General features: G+C 59.3%; 1 protein-coding gene across 2 annotated transcripts; it reads right to left on the bottom strand.

Moving 5' to 3' along the window:
* Positions 1–1305: 1305 nt before the first annotated feature.
* On the bottom strand, positions 1306–11780 carry TKFC (triokinase and FMN cyclase). 2 transcript variants are annotated; one of them, XM_074954631.1, is made up of 18 exons: positions 11675–11780; positions 10826–10917; positions 9793–9982; positions 9365–9475; positions 9096–9277; positions 8010–8088; positions 7526–7615; positions 7098–7132; positions 6937–7021; positions 6772–6861; positions 6192–6308; positions 5543–5662; positions 4723–4860; positions 3888–3994; positions 3515–3618; positions 3275–3308; positions 2848–2937; positions 1306–2268 (listed from the first exon to the last, which is right to left on the bottom strand). In XM_074954631.1, the coding sequence occupies exons 2-18, from the start codon at positions 10829–10831 to the stop codon at positions 2107–2109; spliced, it is 1740 nt and encodes a 579-aa protein (XP_074810732.1). In that variant the 5' UTR covers positions 10832–10917; positions 11675–11780; the 3' UTR covers positions 1306–2106. The 2 variants fall into 2 exon arrangements, with proteins under 2 accessions (XP_074810732.1, XP_074810733.1); XM_074954632.1 differs by having other exon boundaries at positions 11687–11776.
* Between the last annotated feature and the right edge of the window lie 33 nt (positions 11781–11813).

Raw genomic sequence — 11813 nt, 5'->3', positions numbered from 1 at the left:
CTGAGAACAGTCTAGACCCATCCTCTTTGGAACCCCCTTTCAGGTAGTTGAAAGCAGCTATCAAATCTCCCCTCATTCTTCTCTTCTGAACACTAAACATCCCCAGTTCCCTCAGCCTCTCTTCATAAGTCATGTGCTCCAGTCCCCTAATCATTTTTGCTGCCCTCTGCTGGACGTTTTCCAATTTTTCCACATCCTTGTAGTGTGGGGCCCAAAACTGGACACAGTACTCCAGATGAGGCCTCACCAATGTCGAATAGAGGGGAATGATCACGTCCCTCGATCTGCTGGCAATGCCCCTACTTATACATCCCAAAATGCCATTGGCCTTCTTGGCAACAAGGGCACACTGTTGACTCATATCCAGCTTCTCATCCACTGTAACCCCTAGGTCCTTTTCTGCCGAACTGCTGCCTAGCCATTCGGTCCCTAGTCTGTAGCGGTGCATGGGATTCTTCCGTCCTAAGTGCAGGACTCTGCACTTGTCCTTGTTGAACCTCATCAGATTTCTTTTGGCCCAATCCTCTAATTTGTCTAGGGCCCTCTGGATCCTATCCCTACCCTCCAGCGTATCTACCACTCCTCCCAGTTTAGTGTCATCTGTAAACTTGCTGAGGGTGCAATCCACACCATCCTCCAGATCATTTATGAAGATATTGAACAAAACTGGCCCGAGGACCGACCATTGGGGCACTCCACTTGATACCAGCTGCCAACTAGACATGGAGCCATTGATCACTACTCGTTGAGCCCGACAATCTAGCCAACTTTCTGTCCACCTTATCATCCATTCATCCAGCCCATACTTCTTTAACGTACTGGCAAGAATACTGTGGGAGACTGTGTCAAAAGCTTTGCTAAAGTCAAGGAACAACATGTTCACCGCTTTCCCCTCATCCACAGAGCCAGTTATCATAGAAGGCAATTAGATTAGTCAGGCATGACTTGCCCTTGGTGAATTCATGCTGACTGTTCCTGATCACTTTCCTCTCCTCTAAGTGCTTCAGAATGGATTCCTTGAGGACCTGCTCCATGATTTTTCCAAGGACTGAGGTGAGGCTGACTGGCCTGTAGTTCCCAGGATCCTCCTCCTTCCCTTTTTTAAAGATGGGCACTACATGAGCCTTTTTCCAGCCTGTTCTGTGCTGTGAGAACGAGGCGGGTGGGCAAGCGCTGCTGCTACATGTTACGAATTATAGCCGATAGGTCACGCCCACAACTGCTGCGAATTATACCCGATAGGTCACGCACAGTTCGAATCTAGGCTGAGGCACATGAACAAAGTCCACAACTGCAGAGTTCCCAAAAAACACCAAGTTTATTATGCTAGAGCGTGGTGCCCCCCTGCTAGCCAGAATACAGATTATACAAAGGTTATATACCTCTCAGCAAAGCATGTTGCCCTCGTGCATCGGAAACCTTAGCCAATAAACAAACCCTTTTCTTATCTACCACCTATCCCTGCTTGGTGCATTCCTCGTTCTAAACTAGTATGTTAATTACACAGCATGGTCCTAAAGCAATGCAGCAGTAACTTTTATTATCAGGATGGGAGGCCTCACATCAAAGGCCAGGAGATAGGGAGTTAGGGACAGACAAAGAACAGATATCGGGAGTCAAGTCAGGCTGGAGACAAGGAGGAGGGTTTTCACAGGAATGCAGTATCTAAGGAACACTCCTCCTGGTGCATGATGTGCTTGCTTTTAGACAATGGTGGGCCCCAAACCAAAATGGAGTCACATGTGCTAACTTTTCCTTAACATACAGAAGGGAACAGGCCATCATCTCTGGGGCAGGACTGTTTATTACAGCCACCGCACTCACAGCACCCAGTAGCAGGGATGAACTGGGGGGCCAGGGGGCCAGTGAGTAGTGGGCACAGGGATGACCACAGTCTCCCTGCTGGCCCCCATTCCCGCCGATGAGTTCCTGCTCTGGGCAGATCCAGGAGCATTGAGCCAGCTCTTGGCAGGACTCCTGTTAACATCACTTCTGCTTGTCTTGCCTACAAAGGGTGTTCAAGTCAGCACAGAAGGGCCCCAGGGACTTGCAGGGGGAGGAGGGTAAAGTGGGGGAGGTGCTCAGGAGCCGGGGGAGGTGGCAGAGTCACCTGCTCTGGCTCTGTAACCCTTCCAGCACAGCGCGCAGAACGGCTGCTGCTGCCACGGCCCCTGGGTCTGGTAGCTCCAGGCGGGCCGAGCTGATGTAACTGGCCCTGCCAGCGCCTGCTTCCATGTTCTTGGTGGATTCAGCCGCAGCCTCTGCGCTCTGCCAAGAGACCACGGGAGGGAGCAGGTTATGGGCGGGAGTGTCCCCAAGGGACATGGGGAACACAACTGGGTCGGGCATGCAGCCAGTAGTTGGGGGAGAGGGGCTTCCCTCTACAACTCTCCCAATGCCCCTCCATCCTGCCCCCCTGAGCTGTGCCAATGCTCCTCAATCCTGATCCACAGCTCCCTGCTATCTCGGCACCTCCAGAGCTCTGCTGATACCCATCACCCCCTGCTTTTGCAAACTGCACCACAGGAATTTTCCTGTCTGGACATAGCCAGGGCCTGTGTTTTACATTTCCATCAAAGACAGCAGTCCCATGTCTCACGCTAGGCTTTGGCTCAGTTCTTGCTAAGAGCCATTCACCCCCCTTCCTGCCGCTTTCTCAAGGTGCCCAAGGGCTTGCCTGCCCCGACTCTGCTCATGAGACCAACAGGGTCACAGCCCCACATTCAACTCCCTTCATGCGGCTTTGGAATCCGCTCAGGGGCCCATTCAGCTGCAGGCTCCACCCCTTCACTAGCTCCTCCCTGTCCCACTGAAGGGTGGGGCCTGGTGGGAAGTGAGCTCTAATACCTGAACTGCCTTGGCCAAAACTGGGAGCAGGTCGGCGCCAGGGGCCTGCAGGGCACGCAGCTCCTCAGCAGCAGCACAGAGCGAATCCAGCTGCCCAAGACACAAGTGGAAGGAGTGGTGAGGGCAGGGCTCCTGGGAGACGGGGCAAATGGCTGGGGTCGGGGTTACTGAGCAGAGGTTGCCCCTGGATCCCTCTGGGGCTCACTGGGGGGCAGTGCCTGCCTGAGCCAGCAGGGGGCAGTGCCAGATGGGGAATACCCCTGTGTCCGCACTGAATGGCCTCCCTTGCCTTCAGTGTTGCCTGTAGATGGGAGCAGGCATAGCACCAAGAGGGTCCCCAGTGGCAGTGTAACGGGCACGGGCAGAGCTTTGCTTAGTCCCCATCACATCATGTGCCCAGGAGGCAGGGCAGCTGCTTGTCACTCACCATGGTCCTGTCCCCGGGTGCAGCTCCCCCATACCTGGCACAGAAAAGCAAAGGGATCAGTAGCGAGCACGGAGAAGTGTCATGGACCCACCGCGGAGGGGTCACAGGCTGCTGGTAGGGGTGGGAATGCCCCATTGCCCTTCCCACTCAGGGTCCCCCCTCTCCTGGCAGGGCCAGGCACTGCTGCAATTTCCCCCTGGACCCACATGACCCTCCACCCGCTTTGCGGGCTCTACTCACCGCTGCATGGCTTCGATGCCGGCCTCCATGGCAGCAGCCCAGGCCGCGGGGTCACTGCGGCTCTGCAAGGGCTGCGCAGCCGCTGTCAGGAACAGCCCATACAGCTACAAGGGAAACGCCAGGCTGCTAAGTATCAGTGCCGCCCTGACGCAGGGCGATGGGCACAGAGATGGCAGGGCTCCTACTCCCCCGAGGTGATGAAATACCATCCCTCCCACAGGACGATCAGACACAGAATCCATATACCACCCCCAACCTTCCCGCAGGCCTCATATCTTCCCACAAGGGCCATAATGCACCCCCTGCCAAAAGGGGGGGCAGGGATCAGCTCAGCGAGGACAAACCTACCCAAGTCCCCATCTGTGGCACTCACCGCCCCTGAGGACCCCCCCATCTTCTCCAGCAGCAGCCTGGCCAGGGTGGAGAGGAGCTGGGACGGTCGGGCAGGCAGGGGCGTCGAGTTCAACCACTCCTGTATGGCTGGAGACACACGGCACCTCGGGTGAGAGGTGAAGGGGCTGGGCTTGAGAGTTGGCTCCCTCCAACCGGTCCCACCCCAGGAATAGCAAGGGCTTCGGGGGCAGAGGGGCACTGGACAGAGCTCACAGTATGCTCCTGGGGCGCAGGAGGGATCCTGAGATCCAAAGTCCTATGGGGAGCCAGCCTGGGACCCCTGCTCTATTGGGGCCTTTGGGGAGCCAGCCTGGGACCCTGTACCCCTGGAGGGGTGATGTGGGGGAGGGGAGCCCCATGCCCTCCAGGGGGGATGTGCCAGATGGAGGGGAAGGGAGCCCCATGCCCAGGGGATAATGAAGCTGGTTCCTGGAAGTGAGCAGGCAGAGTGCTCTCAGTGGGTGCACCACAGGCAGCGCCAGGGCGACCACCCCTCCCCCAATGCAGGGTGCCTGAGCCCCAAGTTGGCCAGTTCACGTGGCTTTGGGCACCGAGGGGTAGCCAGGAAGCGGATGGAGATCCTCTACCAGAGGGGGCTGGTTTGGTCCGTCCTGGCCAGGGCTGGATCAGAACTGTCCACTTTGGACTGAGATGCTCCCCACCCCTCCGTAAGCTCGCCAGCTCCTCTGCCCTCCCACAGAGGGAAGGAGGCCACCCCCAGAAGCCAGCGAGCTGGGATCCCTGTGCCTGTTGTGAGCCCCAGCCCGGGGGAGCGGCTATGGATTGTGGGATAGATGCTGGCTCCCAGCACTGACCCCTCGCAGCCCGGGCATGGGTGCTGCCGCAATCGCCATCCCCCGCCGCGCGGTCCAGCTCATTGAGCTCCTCCTGCAGGCCCAGCAGAGTACTGCACACCCGCTCCAGAACCAGCTGCACCCGCTGGGAGGCTGGGGCTGAGGGAGAGAGGGGGCTGGTTAGATGTGGGAGGTGCCGCCTGGCTCGGCATGTGGGGCTGATCCTGCAACACTCATGGCTGTGCCCTCGCACACTCACTGCTCGGGCATTAGATCCTGTGACATGCGCATACCCATGCCTGTGTGTCCCACTCAGCCTTGCCCCCATCTCAGCCCAGTGCCCTCTGCCCTGGCATCATACAGCACACTACAAATGTCAGCGAGTCCAGGAGCACAGACCCCCATTTCCCCCCAGCCAGGCAGAAAGGAACCAACAGCACCCTGTCCTACAGATGGCGAAGCTGAGGCACAGGGGAGAAGTAAATTGCCTATGATCACAGATGGTCAGCAGCTTAGATGGGAACACCAGCCCCCATGCTCTAACCACTAGACAATACTCCCTTTCCAGTGCTAGGATAGAACCCAGGAATCCTGCCTCCAGCCCCGCACTCTATCCACTGGACCCAACCCCCAACCTGAAGAGATAACTCAGGAATCCTGATGGCCAGCCCTTCCTCAGCCCCACGCTCCCCCCCTGCAGCAGGCATAACAGGGCTGCTCGGTCTCTCTGTCCCCCTGCCCACTTCCTCTGCCCTCAGCAGGCAGGGCAATAGCAGGGCCTCGGCCAGTGTCCCTAGAGCCCTGTCCAGCGATGACCAGGAGCAGAAGCCCCGCTCTGTACCTCCAGCTGGGATGGGCTCCTCCACCTTAGGTCCCTCCTCAGGTGCAGCCAGCACTCTGCTCCGGCCTGTCACAGGTACTCGAGCCAGGTTGGGCCAGGCCACAGCTGTGGTCTCAGCATCTAGGGGGAAGACAGACGGCAGGGTGAGGCCCAGAACCCTAGCCCCTTGTAGGGCCTGGCTCCCAGCCGTCTGGTTGGGAGGGCTGAGGGATTAGCGCAGGGCAGGCCAGGAAACACAGGGTCCTCTCTGCCTGTGGCCAATCACAGCCCTCTTGACTGCTGGGCCCAGTCAAGGCTCATGGCCCAGCCCCAGGAGATGCCACCACCGTAGGCACTGAGGCCAAGGGCCCAAGGAGCTGGGCATCAGCTACTCTGCCCATGTGTGCCAGAAGGGGTCCCACTGCTGCCAGCCTCTGGCACCCCAAGAGCATCGCTTCCCTCCCATCCCTCTCGTGGGGGAAAGATGGTCCCTTGGCCCCTCACCCAGGGCCATCAACCCCCGTTTCATCCCCAGCCCTGACACCAGGAGGGAAAGCCTCACCTTCCCCACAGCAAAGTCATTCGGCACTGGGGGGTACCTCCCCTGCCCCCATTCCCTGTATAACCCCCAGCCCAATGCCAAGGGGAAATCGATGCCCCAGGGCCTCACCGATTAGTCCCAAGAGGTCATCATCTGCCAGCAGGAGGGTGAGGGACACACCAGCCATTTCCAGCGCCGTCATGAAGGTGCCGACCAGGGCTCGGGCAACGCGAACACCTCGGTCCTCTGGGGTGAGAGGAAAGGGAGACTGTGACGAGCAGAACAGGAACCAGAGCTCAGTGGGGACCCAGCAAGGGGATCGCAGAGGTGATGGAGGAGGGGTTGGAGCAGGGGAGGGAGGGAAGGAGAAGGAAGCAGTCCCTTCTCTTCTTCCCCCCGCTCCCTCCCAGTGGGATGGCAAAGAACAGGACCAGGCAGGGAGATCAGGGGGTGGGGAATGAAAGCTAAAGGACCTCGTGGGATGATCCAAGGCCAGAAATCCAGGGCAGAGAGGTCCAGGGTGCAGTGCCGAGGGGCCCTAGGCACACACCTGGGGAGTATTATACACACAATCCAGGCACAGGCTCTACCCATGGGGAGGAGGAGAGAGACCCCCCTGCATCCCCTCCCATCTGAGCCCCTCCTCCTGCACTGTCCTGTGCCTGTCCCCACCCCACTAGCTCTGGGCCAGGCCAGGCCAGGCACTCACCAAGGCAGTGTACAGCCGCACCGGCCACCACACCCAGCTCCAGGAAGGACAGGCCGCCCAGGTTGTTCACCACCAGCACCACAGAGGCCCCTGGAAGGCAGAGGAGAGTGAGTGTGAGCCCTGCCTTGCACAGGGGGAGGCAGGTCAGGGGAAGGGGTCACTCACCGGGCTCCAAGGCCACGCGCGAGGCGTTGGAAGAGCTGCTCATGTGATCGAGCATCGTCTTGACGATTTTGTCCGCCGGCACCATCTGCAGGGAGAGGAGGAGATGGATGGGAGTGGGGCAGCCAAAGACTTGAGGACAGGCAAGGGGGGAGCCAACCTACCTTCATCCTGCGCACGCCCGCCTCACCATGAATCCCTGCGGAGACAGGAGGGGTCACCAAGGCCTCCGACTGCTCCCTACCCCTATTGCCAGCACCTGATCCCAAACCAGAGATGGGGCCTGGGCCATGGGCACCCACAACAGTGACCAGTGGGAACTGCCTGACCCTGGCCCCTAACCCCCTTCGGGCAGCACGGCCGCCCGGCCCATACCCGGGACCCTAAACAGTGGATTCTTAGGCACCATTGACAATGAACATCTCAGGCCCATGGGCCCTGTAGGTGATGGGTACCTGGACCGCCTTTGGACCCAAACACCCACCCCCAGAGAGACAGCCACAGACTGAAGGGAGACAAGAGCAGAGGGATGCAGCCAAACGCAGGACAGGCACAAGGCAACAGACACACAGACGTGGAGGCAATTCCTCACCCAGGCCCAGCTCCAGCTCGTCCTGAGCCAGCTGAAAGGTAGGCCCCGAGCCAGGGACACTGCAGGGGGACAGGCTCACGCCCAAGGTACCTGCATGGGGAGGGAATGAAAGAGTTAACTTCACCTTCGCTGGTGACAGGCACAGGGATGCTAGGCCAGAGGGATCTTTCCATGTTTTCAGGGAGAATGACTCCAGGCTGTAATCAGCGCCGAGCCCTCTAGAGGGAGGAAGGCAGAGGTTACCTGGCAGGGCTGGGGCTGAGCAGGGGCAGGTGCCAGGTCTCGAAGAACATCTAGGCATGGGGGCACCATCTAGGTTGGGACTTGAGATCTCCTGGCTGAGACATCCCCGGGGGGAGCTCCCTATTGCTGTGGGGCCACACGTCCCTTCCAGACCCCCTCCCTCACCCATCAGCAGCTCCTGGGCACTATGGTGGGAGGTGGTGCCCACCCCAGCCCATGCCAGGAGTCCCTAAGCACTCACCCATGGCTCCTACAGCAGCCTTCACCCTGTGAACAACCTTCTCCAGGCTCGCCCCTGCCTCTGCCAGTGCTCCAGCCACCTGCCAGGAGAAAGGCTGCGTCAGTGCCAACTCAGGATGCTGCTCCTCCCTGTAGCCAGCCCTGAGCCCATGATGCAGGGCCACAGTCAGGGGTAAAACCCAACACGGAGCAAGGCATCTGATTAGCATGCGTGCTACTGTAGCACCCACGGGCCCCAACGTTGGACCAGGCCAACTATGCTGGGCACCACACACACACACCAAAGAGATGGTCCCGCCCTTTGAGAGCTCCCAATACATGGATGAGACGAAGTGGATGCAAACAGACATGGTCTTGTGGCTACAGCACTGGGCTGGGACCCAGGAAACCTGGGTTCAATATCTGCCTCTGCCACAGACTGCCTGTGAGAATCGCTCCAGGTCCCTTCGGCTAAAAAAAAAAAAAAAAAAAAAGACATTTCTTTGGCCTGTCTTGTGCATTTCCATCACGTGTCCTTCAGGGCATGGACTGACTCTGCTTGTGTCTGGGTAGCACCGGGTACAATGGAGCCCTGATCTTTCTGGCCTCTACTTGCTAGGAGATACAAATAAGTCACTGCAGTAGTGACTGCCTAGAGCTAATCATCACAGAGAACCATTCCCCCACAACTTAAAGCAACAAACTCAATGCAGACAGCTCTGTGCCTGAATTCAAACACTCCTGGTTGGGTGGGCAGAGCCTGTAACCCAAACTTCACAGCTTCCTGCTGGCCCCAAAGCCTCTGCTGGACCCTGACTAGATGCACAAGTGAAAGTGACCAGGCTGACTGTCCTGGGAGAGCAAAGATGGGGTCAGCTACAACCCCACCAGAGTCCCTGGCACTGCAACCGGGGCCCTGGATGTGGACAGCTAAATCCCCTGGACAGGAACAGCTGATCAGACCCCTTCAGGCTATCCAGGAGATTTGACTCCAGCAGGCAGAGCTGGATCCAAGGCTGCTGGGAAAGTAATTGAGGGTTGGTGGTTTTGATCTGCAGTGGGCCCTGCACAGTGAATGGCCACTGGGGGGCTGCCCCATCCCACTCACCTTGTGTATGAGCACCGTGCCACACAGCCCTCTTCTCCCCGCTTTCTTCTGCGCGGTGAAAGCGCTGTCGTCACCTACCACCACCATCTGCACGTCGGCCCCCTCCACCCGGGCCTGCTCCAGTGCCAGCCCGAAGTTCAGCCGGTCCCCAGTGTAGTTCTTCACGATCAGCAGCGTCCCGGCTGAGGGAAACAGAAGGAAGCGAGGTGCCCCAGTTGCTCTCTGCCACTCTTAGGAGGGACCTCCCACCTGACACTGCACTTCTGTACCTGAGCCAGCCTGCGTCACTGCCCGGATTGCTGCCAGTATGCTGCCCACTGCGGGAGAGGTGAAGACGGCGCCAGCCACCACTCCGGTGAGCATCCCCTTCCCGATGTACCCTGCGCAGGGGAAGAAAGAGTGTGTCCTGTTAGGGGCCACAGTGGGAGAGCCTCACTTCCAGCATGCACTGCTTCCTGTCATATCTTCAGCAATAGGATCCTCCACTAGCGCCAACCCCGGCATGCTCCCGTATAGCAGGGCCCTGCCACCCACATTCAAAGGCCTGCAGCTGTACCTCCACGCTGCATTAGTGACTCACCATGCTGGACAATGAGATTGTCTCCTGGGCACTGGGCTGGTAACCCACCCTCAGGCTCCCGCGCTCCCCAACCACACCTCCAGCCTGGCCCAACTCCCTGTTCCTGGCACCACATACCTGCATGTGCGGGCTCATGTCCCGACCCTCCTCCAGATAGCAGCGCCACCCGTCCCCGAATGTTCTCCAAGTCGGATCGCAGTGCCACCTGGTGCCCTTGCAGGAGCTGGATGGCCGGGTTACAGGCCACCAGCCCAGCCAGCGCATCGTCCGCGCAGCCTGGCACCGAGTTCACCAGCTTCTTGGAGACCTGGGAGGCAGTGAGAGAAGGAAGTCATGCAGCTCCTGACTGCACTGCTGCTGGCAGGGGGCTGGCCTGGGAGGGTGTTACCTGGGTAGTTAGGGGTAGATGAGTTACTGGAAACAGATGTGCTTTGAATACACAATTGCAGGGGCTCAAACAACATTGCTCTGTTGGGAGGACTGGCTGGCTGGTGGGGGAGAAAGAAATGGACCTTTCCCCTGCCCTGGCTCCCATTCAACCCAGGGCAGCGGGACTGGCTGGCTCAGGGGGCTGAGAAATGGGATACGGTGCCTTTCCCCTGCAGGACACTGGGAGTTCCTTGTTACAAGGGAAGCAGAGGCATGGTTCCTCATAGGTCCCTATTACCGCACCATCCCTATCTCCACACCCTCATATCTTATTGCTCTATGCTGACACTCCCCTCCCTCGCACAACCCTGGGCCTCCCCAATAGATCCCAGCCCTGCTCTGCATGGGGACTGGCCCCCACCTGGCCAGCCTCTGCTCATACAGCCCCACTGTGCCATGCATCTGGGGCATGGCTATACTGCTGCCAGTTAGGGACCAAAGTCCGAGGTCCTTGTGAGGCATTTACTCAAGAAAATCTCCCAGTGACCCAGAGGCCTCAGGAACAGGACCTGGGACCAGAGACCAGTCAAATGCAGCCAGCACAACAACTACTCTGGGATCCCGATCATAGCAGGGTACCAGTACTCCCCATGCTGCTGGAGGGGCACATGGCCAAGTCAGCCCATGCAGGGCAGAGGATTTACACCTCCATTGCAGTGTGAATGGGGCCCCAGCTATAGTCCCCCCACCTATCAAAACCTCCTTTGAGGCTGAGACTCACCTGCATGGGGGCAGGATTGAGGCACCCGCATAGGCAGAGCAAATCCCAGCAAGGAGAAGGGGCCCGATTCCGCCTAGCAGAGCTGCCCTCACCTGGGGCAAGAGATCGGGGGTCAGATAGGAGAAGTAGCTCTGGGGGTGAGTCGGGGGGACTTCTGTCTTGCTCCGGACGGACAGGAAGGGAGTGGGATGCTGGACAGGACAGCAAAGCAGCCCTGTGGCACTCAAAACAGCCTGAATCCTGGCTCCGGGGCCACGGACTTCAACCTAAGTCCTAACTCTGCCTGGCACCAGGAAGAGGATGTTGCAGAGAGGCAGGGAAGGGTGATCCCAGGATACACCCACCTGGCCCTGCTCAGTGCTCCAGTGAGACGGGCGTCCCTACTGCCTGCCATGCTCCCAACCCAAAGGCCAAGCCTGGCACTTGGTGTAAAACACAGTTGGGTGACACCACAACCCTGCTCCCTGGGCCGGCAGGGTCAGGTCCCTACAGGGCAGGGACACAGGGAGAGGCAGCAGGAGGGGAACGCGAGAGGGCATGGTGGTGGGGAAACTGAGGCAGGCGGCCACGGGGCTGATAGAGCGGGCACAGCCCCTCCCATCAGGGGCATCACGGGGCAATGCAGCGGAGATAGCAGCCAGGGTGCTACCAGCATGGGCATGGCGGGAGGGATGAGGCAGGGAGCCACCCACAGCGGGTGTCGGGCAGATGTGGGGCAGCGCGAGGGGCACGGTGCCCCCCACAGGGGATGCCGGGGGCGAGCAGAGGGGCACGGGGCCACCCATTGGGGAGTAGCGGGGGCATGGTGCCATCCACAAACGGGAGGCGTGTCTGCAGCACAGCCCCCACCTTCCTCCTCACCCGCCCGCCCCCCGACTCTTCTGCTCCTAGCGGGTCCTCCGGGAGGGGCAGAGTGTCCTCTTCATCTTCATCCGGCCCCCACTCTGCGCGCGCGCGCGCACCTCCCCTTTACCGTGCGCGCACGCGC

Source organism: Natator depressus, chromosome 6, assembly GCF_965152275.1.
Source record: "Natator depressus isolate rNatDep1 chromosome 6, rNatDep2.hap1, whole genome shotgun sequence".
NCBI classification, from domain to species: Eukaryota; Metazoa; Chordata; order Testudines; family Cheloniidae; genus Natator; species Natator depressus.
The sequence above is the reverse complement of the archived record's forward strand: the minus strand, read 5'-3'. Positions and strand labels throughout refer to the sequence as shown.

Coding starts and splice junctions, on each gene's coding strand:
- TKFC (XM_074954631.1), bottom strand. Junction 8,089..9,095: donor GCACGGTGCTCATACACAAG/GTGAGTGGGATG, acceptor TTCTCCTGGCAG/GTGGCTGGAGCACTGGCAGA. Junction 6,862..6,936: donor GCGCGTGGCCTTGGAGCCCG/GTGAGTGACCCC, acceptor TCTGCCTTCCAG/GGGCCTCTGTGGTGCTGGTG.